Raw genomic sequence first — 15,921 nt, 5'->3', positions numbered from 1 at the left:
CGGCCAGACCTGGGGCTCACCGGCTAATTTTAGAAATGACTTGTCTGCTCAGCTGCTGCCATCACATTGGCGCAGAGGGAGGGTGTGGGGAGGACGGGGAGGAGCAGTCAGGGAAGGGGATGTGTGCGAGGGTGCGGGTGGGGGTGTTCCTAGCAATTCTCCTTCGCCCCTGCTGTCCGGGCTTGTTGGGGTCTCTGCACTGCCAGTTGGGGAGACCTCTCGGGCCGGTGTGGTGCCTGTGACCTGTGGCCTCGTGCAGAAAAGGTACCGTGGGGCCGGGTGTTACGATGGGCAGCTTGCGTGCGAGCTGATGGGCATACTTTTCCAGAATGTGCCTTTGGGGGCTGGGGCGGTGGGTGTCTGGCCCCGCGGTGGGTCTCCTGAGGGCCTCTCCGGCCGGGTCGCGTCCGACAGCCCAAATCGCCCGCTTGGAAAGCAAGAGCATTTCGTGGAAGTCATTTTAGAACAAAACGCCAGGGCGAGCGGACTCTTTCAGGGATTCCCCTTGTCTGTCGGGACCCACCCGTCGGCTAGCCATTTTTAAAAATATGTTCGGAGTCCTAGGATACCCTCCACTTTGGAATCTTAGCCGACGCATGTCTGCTGGGCTCCTATTTCTCCTCCACTATCACTGATTTCTGCGTAAGGGGTCGTCAGTTAACGGTCAGGGAGTGACTCTTCCCGTCCCCAGCCCTGTGGAGGACAAGGCTTAATGGTAGTGGCTTTTGACTTTAAATAAGCATGTGCGTGGTGGGGGAGGGGAATGGTGGTTCCCGGACAAAAGCTTGAATTTCATGCGGCGCTGACTTGACCCTCTGTCCCAGGAGGCGCTTTATCGGGGACGCCTTGTATCAGGCGTCTGTTTGAATGGAGAAGTTGCACAGACCTCAGTGGCAGGGGCGAGGGGGGTGGGGGGGACAGAGAGGGGGCCTTAGGCTAACAAGACCTCCCTCCCTGGGGGTCCGGAAGACGTCAGCAGCTGCTGCGGACGCCAGGGACACGGCCTCTGTGCTGCTTTCTTGTAGAGGCGGCTGGGAGGAAAAAGCCCAGCTGGTTCCAAGCCGCCCAGTCTGGCCTTGACCCGGCCGGGGCCTGGGCTTCTGTCCCACAGGGCCCGGAAAACTGGGCTGTGACTTTCTCTTTGTGGCCGGGCCAGGAAGATGCCCGCCCTGATCAGTGCACCGGCTCGCGGCGGCTGAGGGTCCCTCTGGAGCGTCTAGCGTCCAGCACAGTGGTGGCTTCCTTGGGTGTTGTTTTTGCTTCTGATCCTAGCTGTGTTCGCGGAGCAATATGTCCGCGGGGCTCGGGGAGGGCCTGTGTCGCCGAGGCTATGAGTGAGCTCTAGAAAATAACAGAAGGAGAAGGCGGGCTGGGGAGAGAGCGAGGAAGAGGACGAACAGGGTCTCTCAGCCCCCTGACCTATGAGGGAGCGCCCTGTCACCATTTAGTAAATACCCGGTGCCACCTGCACGCAGGCCTGGTCACCTTGAGTCGCCTAGCTTGGGCTCTGCCGACTCTGACCTCGGACGAGTCCCTCCCCAGTTAAGCTTCAGTTTCCTCTTCCAGACCTGAGGGGGGTTGGGTGGGACTATCCCGGAGCTTTCTTCCAGGACCCGACATCGGGGCAGGATTTCTCCAAGTCTCTCTCCCTTCCTCAGCCTCACCTGGGGGCCTTTCAAAATGCAGATTCCCGACGTGCTGTGTGAGACCCGCCCAACCGTCTTGGGGGAAGGAGCCCAGGAATCCGCAGATTTCAAACCTCACAGGTGGCTTGGTGCCCGTGAGTTGGAGAGCTGCCTTTCCTGTGGCATGAGCTAATGAAACCACAGAGAGGGGCTGCCCGGGACCCCCCACCCCCAACCCCGACCAGTGTCAGAAGTCAACATACAGTCACACAAACAAGAAACACACACACACACACACACACACACGGACTTCTATTCGGGCCTGATTATTGCAAAATATCCCAAGGCCGGTGTCAGCCGGAGGAAAGATCAAGCCCTTCTGGTGGCATTTCGAGAAGAGAACAGAAGGCCCAAAAGCCAGAGGGACTTCCTGAAGCTGCCAAAAGATCAGGAACTCTAGCTGTGTTTCTCCTGGGCCGTGATGAGACAGCCCTTCAGTGGGTCCTGGCTTACTGACCTGGTGGAGAAAAACACTGTCCCAACCGTCCGTTTTAAGCAGGTGGTAAGCTGCTGTGGGATACGGCACATCCTTCTTTTTTTTTTTTTTTTTTGTAAAGGTTTTACTTTAATTCCGGTTCGTTAACATACGGTGTTATATTAATTTCAGTTAATCTTTTTAACTCATAAACTTTATTTTTTAGAGCTGTTTTAGGTTTGCAGCAGAATTCAGGGGAAGGCACAGAGATTTCCCATGGACCCCGTGTCCCCACACATGCATAGCCTCCCCCATCATCAACATCCGCCACCAGCGTGGGACATTTGGTACAATGATGAGCCTACATGGACACGTCATTATCACCTCAAGCCCATAGTTTACATTAGGGCTCATTTTTTTTTTTAATATTTATTTATTTTGAGAGAGTGAGCAAGCAGGGGAGGTGGAGAGAGAGAGAGAGAGAGAGAGAGAATCCCAAGCAGGCTCCACGCTGTCCGCGTATGGGGCTCGAACCCACGAACCGTGAGATCACGTCCTGAGCTGAAGGCAAGAGTCAGATGCTTAGCTGACCGGACCAGCCAGGTGGCCCACATTAGGGCTCATTCTTACTGTTGGACCTTCTACGGGTTTAAACAAAAGTATAATGACATGGTATCATGCGGGGGATTTTCACTTCCTCTGTGCTCCTCCTGTTCACCCTTCACTCCTCCCCAACCCTGGCAACCACTGATCCGTTTACTCTCTACATAGTTTTGCTTTTTCCAGAATGTCCTATAGTTGGAATCGTACAGAATGTCGCTTTTTCAGATCGACTTCTTTCACTGAACGGCATGCATTTAAATTTCCTCCGTGTCATTTCACGGTACCCTTCCGCCACAAGAAGCCGTGTGAAATTGAATTATTTGAAAAAATGGAGAACGTGGGTTTGAGACAAGTGGAGGGCTGCCAGGGGCTGTCAGACCCAGGCCCACCTGTAGTACAGAGAAGGGAAGCAACTTGCTCAAGGTCACACAGTTTTGCAGTACAGGTGGTGGGCTCAAAACAGCCCCTGCCCTGGGAGCGCCTGGGTGGCTCAGTCCGTTAAGCGTCCAACTTTGGCTCAGGTCACGATCTCGTGGTTTGTGGGTTCGAGCCCCGCATCAGGCTCTGTGCTGACAGCTCGGAGGCTGGAGCCTGCTTCGGATTCTGTGTCACCTTTGCCCGTTGCCCCTCCCCGCTCATATTCTGTCTCTGTCGCTCTCTCTCAAAAATAAATAAAAAAGAAATTTAAAAACAGCCCCTATCCTCAAGGCTGACACTTGGGGAGCAGCCTGGGGTGCCTCATTTTGGGGATTGTAACCTAATTTTCCCTGCTAGCCCCACCCCCAAAGCCCTGTCCATCCTCCTCCTCCTCCAAGCCTCAAAGGAAAGGATTAAAGCTTAGGTCTCGCGTCAACAGAGGCAACAAATATGAACGTTATTAACCAAACAAGGTCTTTGGGATGAGAGCTCACAGCGGGGTAGGCAGGGGGCATATCGCGTAACTCTCGAGGCAGATGTGTGACTTTCTGTGTCACACACACCACCACCGCCGCCCCCATTCCGTCTGAAGGATCCAGAAGCACCATCAGCTTCATCTGAATCACCCCCCGCCCCGGGCATGACTCACCCAACTCCGTGACTTTCCTTTCCTGCTCTGCTTCGCACTGAACCTCTCCCTAACGCTTCATGACCTTTAAGAACTACAGTCTCTGGCCACGGAGGAAAGATCCTTGAGAATCCGCAAGGTGGGTTCACCAAACACCGGGCCAACCCTCACGCTCGGAGAAACAGGAATTTATCTGTTTCTTGGGTCCCAAGGGAATTTACCTCCTCCCATCAAAGACCGAATGCCTTTTCAGCTGTTTCTTGGGTCCCAGCTGGGGTTTGAGTTTCGATTTCACGGAGGGCAACCGGATTAGCTGTTGAGTTGAGAGAGCGAGACGGTTGCTCAATGGGATTAAATGTCTCACTGGTGCTGGATATTCCTGGGAGCTTGGGCTGGAGTTATTAGCCCCATTTTACAGATCACGAAGTGAGATATAGACGCTTACGTGCCCCAAGGTCGCGCAGAATGAAATTAAACTGGGACTTTTCTTTTCTGCCGGAGACTGCGTATTTAGTCTGGCGTACTACACAACAGCTGCTTCAGACGGACAGATGACACAGCCCATTCACACTCCTTGCCTCACTTAATCCATTGGCAATCCAGTGGGAAGGGGGGTGAAATTGAGAATCAGAGAGGTTCAGTGACTGTCCAAGGGCACACAGCTACTAAGTGGTGATAGGTCCAGGAATTTCTTCTCTTCTTTTGTCAACAGTGGGTCACCTCGTTTTCTCTCTTTTTTTTTTTCTATTATTGTTCTTTGCTATTGATTACAAAGAAAGATGATTTTGCCCTTTGTCTCCCCATTGATGCCCTTCTCCACTTCACATGGATTTTTTAGATCAAGGTGTCTCAACCTCCTCCCTATTGACACTTGGATCTGGATAATTCTTTGCTGTGTCTGGGGCGGGGAGGCGGGGGGTGGGGGGGCGGGGAGGGACGTCCTGTGTACTGTGGGATGTTTACCAGCGTGCCTGGCCTCTACCCACCAGATGCCACTAACACTGGTCCCCTCTGGCTGTGACAACCAAAAATGTCTTCAGGCAATGCCAAAAGTCCACTGATGGGCACAATGATACCCAGCGAAAACCTCTGACCTAACCCAATGTGATCCGATAGAACTTCTGCAATGATACAAATGTTCTGTACCTGTGTTGTCCAGCATGGTAGCTGTTGGCCAAACGGGGCCATTGTGCATTTGAAGTCTGTCTAGCGTGACTGAGAAGGTGATGTTTTGGTTTAACTTAATTTTAAATAATTAAAATTTAACTAGCCACCCTGCGGCTGCTGGCTGCTGTAGTCTACGGCACAGCTCAAGGTAGCAACACAGCAGGGGTAGGAAGACAGCCCTCTGATGGGGCACTCAAACCCCAAAAGCAGTCAGGAGAGCACCCCCAAGCAGACGTATGCCCAGCTCCTTGCTTCACAGGTGGCCGGGGGAACACCGGCCGGCAAATGGTAAATACTTGGCAGAGGCACCCCCTGTAGCCATTGCTGTGCCCACAGCAGGCATTACTAGTCAATCACCACACGCCCTTGCGCTAGTGGGGGATCATTCTCAATGCCACACTCTGGGCAGTTCCCCACTGCGGATCAGCTGACACTGGCATGAGGGAGAAACCTCGTGGGCCACCCCTGCATGAGGCCAGGAGGCCCATCCGCGAGGTTTAGCACCTCCTCAAGCTACACGGTGACTGGTAGAGGCATGTGGCCAACCTACGTCCGTGTGACAACCACAGATAGGGAGAGGAGAGTGATGTGCTGGAGGAGCCAAGGCTTTTCACTAATCATTTCTCCAAGAAACACTCACTGCACGATTTAGGGATAGAGGCAAGGGGTAGGGGGTGGAGGTGGGTGCCGGCCTGTTGGCCACTGATGTGCAAAGCATGGGCGGGTTTTAATCGACGGGGTGTGATATTCATATGACCAAAATATATTTCCCATATATATCGGGTCTTCATCTACAAATCAGGGCTGGTAACTCCGTAAACGTTGAGAGTGATGAACGTGTCTTTCGTTATGCTAATGCCCTGACTTTTGAAACGCACCTAAGGATGGGGGTTGGTTGGCCAAGGAGCCAACCACTTGGAACTTTCAGTCCCACCCCTGACCTCTCTGGGGACTGGGGACTTGGGACAGGGACTGGAGACGGGCTGGAGATTGAGCTCAATCACCAGTGCCCGATGACTTAATCAATCATGACCATGTAATAAAGTCTCCATAAAACCCCAAAAGGACAGTGTTTGGAGAGCTTCTGGGTTGGTGACCGTGTGGAAATTTGGGAAAAGTTGCGCCCCTGGGGCAGGCACGGGAGCCCCACACCCTTTCCCCAGACCCTGCCCCACGCATCTCTTCCTGAGTTCTAGCCCTTCATAATAAACGGGTGAGCTGGGGAGCGAAATGTTTCGCTGAGTTCTGAGCTGTTCTAGCAAATTAATCCAGACTCAAGGAGGGGGGGTCGTGGGAACCTCTGATTTATAGCCAGAGTTGGTCAGACGCACAGGTGATGGCTCGGGTTTGCGATTGGTGTCCGAAGTGGAGGGTGGTCTTGGGGAACTGAGCCCTTTACCTGCAGAATGTGATGTTGTCTCCAGGTAGATGATGTCAGAATTGAGTTGAATTGAGTTGACACCTGGTCGCCCTGCAGGTGTCTGAAAACAGCCTGGTGGTGTGTGGGGAGCCACCTCCCCCTCCCCCCATTGGAAACGGGTCCAGGAACCTGAAAGACTAGAACTTAAATGGGGACAAGAGGGGACAGGGCTGCTGTGAATGTCACGGCTCACAGTGTACAGAGCACCCAGTACTCCCACAGTCCCGGTGAAGAAAAGCCACCTCCCCCACTGGACAGAAGGGGAGCTGACACCTTAAGAGGTTTGACAAAAGGCAGGTGGGGCCCACGCTTGGCTGTGAGACCTCCAAGGCTGAGGTCAGCCCCCTGGAGGACGGCATCTGCTGTGTTCACCCTGGCCAGCCTCTTGTGAACTGAAGTGTCCACTTCTGTTGCAGAGAACCATCTAGAAAACTCCCAGGGGACGGTGGCCGGTGATCTGAAGGATCACCTGAGAAATGGCTGAAGGTTTCAGATGAGAAGATTGGGGGCAGACCCCCACTTGTGTCACATGGAAAACCTTGTCTGTCTCTCCAGAGGACAGAACTGGGGCCAGCAGGTGGCTGTCCTGGCAAGGCAGCTCTGTGGGTGGGAAGAAAACGTGGCAGACCCCAGGGAGCAGGGAGTTGAAGACCCTAGACTGTCCCAGGATGCCAGAAGGTGGGGTCTGTGGCCTCTGAGGGCTTTGTAGTTCTGGTCCCAAAGAAGAGTAAAATTAGAGCCAACCCTGAATGTTTTGCTTAGTAGTGAGCTCCCCATCACTGGAAATGACCAAGAAAGGACTCCTTGACTTTCTGTCTAGGAGATTCCTTGTGAGAAGGGCTGCTCCTCTGGGAACCTCTGATGGAGGGTACACGTTGCATTCTCCACCCCTGCCACCTTATTTTCTCCATTCTTCTCCCTCTCGATGCCTCCCTTTTTCCTCTCTCCCTCCCTTTACACCCTTTCCTGCTGCTGACATCCCTGCCCTTTATTCTCATTAGCCACCCCTCTTCTCATCTTCTAGGATAATGTGGGTTTTGCGACTGTGGCCTGAATCCTCAGCTACTTGTTAGCTGTGGGCTTTCCTTGCCCGGATGAGGGGACGGTGTCCCTGCGTTGGGCAAAGTCTCTTTTCAATACTACATGACGCTTTGGCCATCAAGCTCCAGGTCGGGGTGAGCTTGGCTGAATCATGTATGAATCATGAGAGTCCCTTTGTCCATTAAGCCTGCATTTGACAAGGGACACCTGGGTGGCTCAGTCGGTTAAGTGTCTGACTCTTGGTTTCGGCTCGGGTCATGATCTCAAAGTTTCATGAGTTTGAGCCCCGAGTCAGGCTCTGCACGGGCAGCACAGCCTGCTTTGGATCCTCTGTCTCCCTCTCTCTCTGCCCCTCCCCTGCTCTCTCTCTTTCTCCCTCTTTCTCTCTCTCTCTCAAAAATAAATAAACATTGAAAAATGAAAAAAAAATTTAAAAGTAGATAGCAAAGGTGCACCATTCCACCTTCCATGCCCAGGGCAGACATTAATAATCAATCAGAGCATTCTTTTCCACTGAGCCCAGATAAAAGTTCAGAGTCCTTCCCATATATCCCTCCGGGCAGAAACTAACCATCTATCAGAGGTGATAGTGAGTTGAAACCTACTTGCCCCCCTGGCCGTATTGGCCAGGGTCTTACCAGGAGACTGCATACCCAGCTGGTCAATTGGAGAGCCTTTTGAATGAAGGAACTCTTCTGAGAGTGGGTGCAGCATTAAGGAAACCAACAAAGCGTGCTGAAGCATCCAGAGAGGACAGTGGTGCGCTATTAGCCTTGGGTCTGATGCAAGGCATGGAAGGTTAATAGAGGAGCCTGGGGGGTAACTGCAGTCTGTCCGTGGAGAGGGACCTCTCCAAGGGGCTTGTGGCCGTAGATAGAGAAACACAGCCTTTCCCCAAACTAGGGGCCAGGGAAGCAGGGCCAGCAGGGGGATAAATACTCTACCGTTTGTGGTTCCCATATGCAGGTCTCATTCCAGAGCCTTCCACTGACCAAACTCAACAGGAGGCCAGAAAGCCAGGGAACCCTGGGGGCTGCAACCCTAGTGGTCAGCACCCCAGAGGACAGAGCGGTCTAAAGATGGGAGAGGGGTGTTATGAGACACAGAAAGATGAACCAAGTGTCCACTCTTCCCTCCCCCAACAGCTTCCGTAGACTTGAGGCCCTTCCCTTTGGGAAACGGCCCCAGACCTGGCTGCCTGGCAAGCAGAGCCTGAAGAGGTCGTCAAACTCAGCAAGCAGCATGGATGTTGGTAGCCTTGACCTTGTCCTTCCAGATTTGGCCAGGGCCACGTCCAGCTCTTGGCCCCCTTTAAAGAATAAAGTTGCACTGACACAGCCACGCCCGTTCATTTACATATCACCCAGGGCTGCCTCAGCAATGCAAAGGCAGAGCTGAGTAGTGGAGGGAGACCCTGTGCCCTCAGTGCTTGAAGGGCTTACTATCTGGTCCTTTGAAGGAAAATTTGCTGACCTCTCCCGGGTGCAGCATGCCGGGACCAGCCACAGGAGGAGCTGCTATTTCCTCCAGGACCAAGGAGGCAGGGGAGGGACCCGCCACCAGAGCAGGAGAGGGTAGCCAGAGGAAGGGGCGGCCCGAGGGGAGGGTGCCTTCCGCTGGAGGGAGGCAGCCAACCCGTGGCCCCCAAGCAGGGAGAGTGCCGGTGCCCTCTGATCTCTGCCAGCGGGGGGATTGCCGTGACCTTGAACCCACTTGGAAGCTGGAAGGTTGTGGAAGATGTGTCTAAGGGGCAAATGGAAGGCACCCACCTCAGGGGCATCTTCCTCTCCCCACGGTCTTCTGATCCCGGCATGCCCGGCCTCCCATGTGACCGTCAGACCAGATGTTGAGCACCCTAGCCTCGCCCTGGCTCTCACAGCGGCCAACACCTCTGCCTGCCTCCAGGCGCCTGGTGGGCTAGCTGGGGCGTAAATACACTCACCAGTCACACTGTGGGCAAGACCGATTCCAAATGGAAGTCGAAACGAAGAAGGACCCTGTGGTGACATAAGGTGTGTGGCCAGTGGAGCGAAGGGCAGGGTGATGGGGGTGATTGGGTGGAGCGGGCAGGAGGCTGTGACCGCTGGGAGGGTGGCATGGGCTGGCACGGTCAGGAAGGCAGCCTGGAGGAGGTGGCCCAACGCGCTAGTGAAAGAGGGGGGCTAGGAGAAAGGAAGAAGAAGCTGCTGTGGGCCAGACACAGGGATGGAGAACCTGGAAACCCCCGGGTGCTATAGCGACCATGGGCTCTGAAGTCAGACTGTTTGGGTCCATCAGGCAGCTTTGCCGCTTCCTGGCTGGGAGCAAGTCACGTCCCCTCCCTCCGACACGGGGTCACTCACAGAATCCACCTTATAATCCAGTGGCTCGTGACCGTAAACGACGTGAGTGCTCGAGTTCTCAGCACCGAGCAGCGCCCAGATCTTAGTGGCACTGTCATCAACGGTCTTGCTTGCGTTGCCTCCCTTCCGGGGTCGGGGGGCAGAGATCTCAGGATGGACGGAAGGAGGAGGGATTTAGGCAACTGGGTCATCCCCACTCCTTCCAGTGTGGCCTCGAGCGAGTTTGTTAACCGCCTCGATTCTCAGGCTACGACAGACCTGGTGCCGGGACTAACACCCAACAGGTGCCAACCAAATAGCAGAGCACACACAGTGCTACCCCCGGATGTACCTACTTGAGCCAACTTCCTGGGGTTCCACAACGTGCCGCCAGGACATAGGGTGCCTCCGAGCCCCAACCTGGCGGCCCCAGGTTGGCCCCCACTTATCACCGCCAGTGTGAGGCTGAGATGACAGCAGGGCACAGGTAGGAGGAGTGGGACACATCCTGGGGAGCAGGTCTCAGCTTGACGTTTTAGCTGGGTGACCCTGGGCAAGTGCCTCAACCTCTCTGAGTCACTGTCTGCTCTATGGGAGAGATGCCAACCGCCTTGTGCCGCTGTGGGGGTGAATGCGATAACAGCTCTTAAGATAAAGAAATTCCAGGTCTGGCAGGAATTTAAGGGGGGGCTGGGGGGCAGTGGATGCTGGGTTCCCCAGGCCGGCTTTGACCCGTGGAGTCAAATAAAAATGAAAATATGATCGACAGCAGTTACTGGGGATCAGGCATGTGCATGGTGTGCGTGGTGTGTGCGTGGTGTGTGCGTGGCTCAGAGAATTTCCTGGGGTCCCGCCGTGTGATGGTGGTGGCAGAGCCATGATATCATGCTGCCCGCCCTCCCATCCCCTCCCCTGCCCCGTGGATGCCGACAGCACAGGGGGGATGTCAGGAGTCCCTGCCACAGGCTTGCTTGCCGAGGGCCCGCTCCGTCCCTCGTCCGCTTTACTCCTGATCGTTACCCACCCCTGCATTCAGTCACTCATTCAACACACATTCACGGAGAGCTAAGCGCGTGCCAGGCACTGTTCTAGGCACTGGGGCTACATAAGGGGACAGAACACAAGGAGCTTCAGGCCCTCACAGGACCATGTTCTGCAGGGTGAGTCAGAAGCTAAACAAAAAATACACAGCATGATGGACAGTGATAGCAGTAAATGCTGTGGGAAAGAAAGGACGGGATAAAATGATGGGTGGCGCCGGGATGCGGGGGTGGGGGGGTGGCTATGCCTCCATTTAAATAGGGAAGGGAGGCTCATTGATGAGGTGACGCTGAGCAACGGCTTGAAGGAGGTGATGGTGTGAGCCACGCAGAGGGACAAGCATTTGAAGCAGAGGGAACAGAATATACAAAGGCCCTGAGGCGGGAATCTGCGCAGAAGGTGCCTCCAGAAGGTCGGTGTGCCTGGAAAGGAGGAGTGAGCAGGAGAGGCTTTAGGGCAGATGGTTGTGAGGGCCACGTAGGCGTCTCTAAAGACTTGGGAACTTGTGTTTTGAGACAGGGGAAGTCACCGGAGTCCTGGCCACTGTGTCAGGACTGGGCATTTGGGGAGGTAAGAGGGAAAGCCTTGAGGGCCCCGTGGGGCCACTCAGATCCAACATATGTTCAGGAAAAACTGTTTCAAGCTGTCCCTGGCTTTGGGGATCACCTTTCCCTTCACCAGCCTCTCCTACCCCTAAGGGGGAGACTCAAGACGTTAATACCACTCAAGACTCAGAATACCATGAATTCTGAGCATCCGGGGCCTCCTCATGGGCTTAAAACAGAAGCTGATGAGGCAGGTGTGAGTTTTAGACCTGGAAGGGAACGTGGCGATAAGAACACTTACTTAAATTAAGGCTTGACAAAGCCTTCCCAGGAGCACTGGCTCCTGGCCCTGGGTCACTGGGACTGGCCTGATGCCTCCGAGGGGCAGGACGTGGAGAGTGATGGCTTTCTCACTGTCCCCCTATGCTGTGGGCCTCTGGGCAGGCCAGCAGCCCCGGCTGAGGACAGCCCATACTGACAGCCAGGATTCTCCCTGGAGCCTTGAAGCCGAGGGTGATCCTTGGGAAGCCGCCACTGGCCTGGCCAGGCCTCGGCTGGATGGGGAGCCGGCGGTTGGGGGGGGCGGTTGGTGGCCAGGCTACCTCACGTCAGGCCTATTCATAACCTGGGCTCTGCTTCCCAGGCGCATAGAAGAGCGGAGTCTGGCTATGAGTCACTCGGGGGCCTCCCCAGGGTCTCCCCTCCCCTTCCCCTGCCCCTCTCCCCAGAGATCTGATCTTGTGCCCATTCTCCACCCCATCGGTCTCTCATGCGCCTTTGCAAGCTGGAGAGGCCACGCTGTGAGGAACTTTCTTCTCAAGGCAAAGACTTGGCCGTCTGCCCTGGGACATGTTTCCGGGGTCTCCCTGTGGGCTCGTGACCTCCTCAGAGCTGCAAGGTCCCTTCTTGGATCTTTGGATCTCGAGATTTCCTTTTAGCCAGGCCCCACAGGGGCCCTGGGGTCTCATCCAGGGATGTGCTGGTAAACGTTTAATGGCCAGCTCCCGGAACAAAAGCCCTGATCTACGCATTTGCCCATTTCTAGGGTGTAAATACACCCATAGCCAATTTCAAGCCCTTCAGGTGACGTCACGGAACACAGAGCTGGAAAGAGGTGGCCACGGGGGGCCCCTGTGAGATGATGGGAGCCGGTTTCAGCCCAGCCCGGTCCGCCTCACCGGCTTCCAGGACGTACAGCATCTTGACAGACAGCTGTCTGTGTGACACGCGGGATCACCTTGAACTCTGTGCGAACCATCTTCTTATGGACAAGTCACTGAAAGAGGCTTCCCACAGACCGACCATGAACACTCTGGCTTTCAATGGTGATGGCGGTTCTGACAGCTGGGAAGGGGGGCATCTTCCAGAAGGGACTGGGAGGGAGGGGCGGTGGGGGGGGGCACTGCTCCGAGGGCAACGCCCGGCACAGACGTGCCGAAAGTCGGAGGGAGAAGAAGACGCCCACTCCTTCACTCCTGACCACTTCCTTTAAGACCTTGGTGTACTTCCTTCCACTCTTGGCTTTCTGTGGAGCGTTTTGGGTTTTGCCCCTTTGGGAGAGTTTAGTGCGTGCAATGTTGAGCTCTGCCTTTTAATCTCTACGAGGGAACACAGACACCTTCCAGTATCACCGTGTTATGGAGCACGCGTCCCGATCGAGCCTCACACACTGCGGGTGGCCCACAGGGGACGGCACAGCCACTTGGGAAGACAGCCTGGCCGGGGCTTAAACAGTCAAACAAAGCGTCACCCTGTAGGCTTAGCACTGCGACCCTCAGGGATCTACCTAAGAGAAATGGAAACGTAGGCGCGCGATGATTTACGTGATGGTTCAGAGCAGCGCCATTCATCCCGACCCCATAAACGAGAGGTGATCCATGGGTACAAGAAAGCGCCAGTTAGCTCGTCTGCACAACAGTGTGGACGAACCTCGAAGACGTTATGCAAAGCGAAAGAAGCACAAAGGACCGCATGTGCTAGGGTTCCATTTATAGATAATGTCCAGAAAAGGCGATCTATTTAGCCACAGAGACGTAGTGGTGGCCCGGGGCTGAGGGTGCACACAGCTAGTGGCTGCAAATGGCCTTTTTCTTCTTTTTAAAGTTTATTTATTTTGAGAGAGAGACAGAGAGAGTGAGCAGGGGAGGGATAGAGAGAGAGAGAGACAGAGAGAGAAAATACCAAGCAGGCTCTGCACGGTCAGGACAGAGCCCGGCATGGGGCTTGAACTCACGAACCGTGAGATCACGACCTGAGCCAAAACCAAGAGTCGGACGCCGACTGAGCCGCCCAGGCACCCTGCAGCGGGTCTTGGAAGGGTCTTTTGGGGGTGATGGGACTGAGGTTCTGGTGGCAAAACTCTAAAACTTTTCAGAGATCATCACTGCATGTTTACAAATGGGCGAGTCTTCCGTCTAGCATAGAAATGATGCCTCAGTGAAGCGGTTTCTAAAATGCTGCCTACGTACCCTTCTCAATGGATTCATGGCATATTCCTTCAAGTCAGACGGGCTCTAGTTTATTCGACCTCCTCTAGTTCCTGGCCACACGGGCTGTGTCTCTGGGGTTGGGGGCTACCAGCCCCCCAGTGATGAACTTCTCTGCTTTAGAATCACTTGCTCGAGCTTGCTATCCAGAAGGGGCCTTGCTAGGTCAAAAGTCATGACCATTTGGCAAGCCTCTCAATCAGATGCTGAATATACTAAATCGTCTCCCCCAAAGCACCAGCCCAATGAATACTTTTGGTTCCCTGTCCTTTCCTAACACACGTGATCCAATTATGGAGCCCGCGGCGCCCTCACAAAAGAAAAACACACTATTCTATGGTGTTACAAGTCAGAAGAGTGGTTGCCCTCGGAGGGGAGGGGGAGGGGAAAGTAACTTTAGACGGGGGTGTGAGGGAGGGTCAGGGGGCTGTAATGTTTTCCAGTACAGAGCCCAACGCGGGTCTCGATCTCACAAACGTAGGTCATGACCCAAGCCCAACTCAAGAGTCAGATGCTCGACTGGCTGAGCCCCCCAGGCTCGCCTTTCATTCTTTTTTTTTTTTTTTTAAGTTTATTTATTTATTTTGATTTTTTTTTTTTATTGGAGGGAGAGAGGGTGTATGAGCCGAGAGGAGGGAGCAGAGGGAACCTTAAGCAGCCTCCACTCTCAGTGCTCAGCACAGAGCCCGACGCGGGTCTCCATCCTGCAACCCTGGGATCGTGACCTGAGCCGAAATCAAGAGTTGGGCGTTGGGCCGACTGAGCCGCTCGGGTGTCCCTGTTTTGTTTATTTTTGAATTGAGACAGGATTGACATCCAGCGAGTGAATTGTACAGCTGGGTGAATTCTTTCATACGACGCACTCGTGGGGCCCCCTCCCGGGTCAAGATACAGAACAGTTCCATCACCCCAGGAAGTTCCCTCGTGCCCCTTTCCAGCCAAAAGCTAACAGGTCCTCCGACCTTCATCACTATAGATTAGATGTGCTTGTCCTCGAACTTGTAACAAATAAAATAAGATGTTTTAATCTTCATCAGGGTGCTGGTTAAACAGGTCTATTCTTTAGGGGAGAATAGCCGCTTAGCTGTATTGCTTAGGTCCTCTTCTGATATATGTTATGTCCCAATGACAAGTTAAAGTGCGGGGTTAAGGGTAAAGGATCTGGGGGGCGCTGTCCACTCCATGGCCAGGGGCCTCCATGCGGATCGTGGTCCTTCCAGTGGGCCGTGCCCAGCCACGTGACCTTGGTTCTTGGCGTCGGCGGGGACGGGAGCAGGGCTGTGTCCAAGAGCTAACCTGTATCTCTCTTCTCTCCACCCCTCCCCGTGTCTCCGTGCGTCAGTCTTGTGTCTGTTCACCTCACGTGCCCTGTGTGTCCATAAAGCCACATTTCGTGCTGTCTGCAGAGAGCCCCGCGTCATCTCATCTCACCCTTGACACTGTCTCAGCATGGCCATCTCATCACGCCTCGCCCTGTGGGAGCAGAAGGAAAGTACCACTCAGGGCCCAGGCTGGATCCTCGGGGCCGACTTGACCCTCGGAGGGCAAGTCAACGTGGGTGGCCCAGGCTGCTCCCTGTGGTGTATCCAGTCCCACCTTCCATTTCCCCTGAGCCGGCTCGGTTAGCCGCGGCCCCCCTAACCCAGTCCGTGAACTCCTTGAACTCCTCCCATGGCTGCCGGGTCTCTTCCTGTTCCTCGGTAGGCCGTGGGGGGAATGAGGGTAGACCAGCTGTCCCGTCTGGATCGTCGAAGCAGTTCTGATGAGCCTGGGGTTTGTGTGGGCAGCGGGACAGAGGCAGAGCTCTTGGCTGCCAGACTTGTGCCGTGGAGATGGCTTTCTGGGGTCCCTGCCTCCTGTCACCATGGAGAACTGGAATCAGGCCCTTCTTCTGAGTTATTCATTTCCCTTTTGTTATTTCCCACGAGATACCGTGAAGGGCTGTCTCTTTCTCTGATGCCTGCTATCTCCTTTACCCCGCATCCCACCATTCATCCCCTTTACCCCACCATCCCCCATTCATCAAATCGTGCATGATCTGATGAACTGGAAGGCTGAGGGGTGGGGTGGTCGAGAAGCTTCTCCCTGGCTGCCTCCTGGTTGCCTTTGCCCCTCCCACACTGATCTGGTGTATCGCACGAGGACGGCATCT

At 54.6% G+C, this 15,921-nt stretch overlaps 1 protein-coding gene across 3 annotated transcripts in view; it reads left to right on the top strand.

Moving 5' to 3' along the window:
• The first annotated feature begins 96 nt into the window (after positions 1-96).
• The window catches only part of MYO18B (myosin XVIIIB), a 259,923-nt gene continuing 244,098 nt past the window's right edge, over positions 97-15,921 (top strand). The window contains exons 1-3 of one of the 3 annotated variants that reach the window (XM_045459580.1): positions 98-264; positions 6,891-7,013; positions 15,112-15,257. In XM_045459580.1, the coding sequence (XP_045315536.1) occupies positions 15,219-15,257 (39 nt within the window). In that variant the 5' untranslated portion in view covers positions 98-264; positions 6,891-7,013; positions 15,112-15,218. Of the gene's footprint in view, positions 265-6,890; positions 7,014-15,111; positions 15,258-15,921 lie in introns of all 3 variants that reach the window. The other 2 variants (XM_045459579.1, XM_045459578.1) reach the window with 2 other exon arrangements.

The sequence above is a fragment of the Leopardus geoffroyi genome, chromosome D3 (assembly GCF_018350155.1).
Source record: "Leopardus geoffroyi isolate Oge1 chromosome D3, O.geoffroyi_Oge1_pat1.0, whole genome shotgun sequence".
Classification (NCBI taxonomy): Eukaryota; Metazoa; Chordata; class Mammalia; order Carnivora; family Felidae; genus Leopardus; species Leopardus geoffroyi.
Note: the sequence above shows the minus strand (reverse complement) of the source record. Positions and strands in the feature narration are given on the sequence as shown.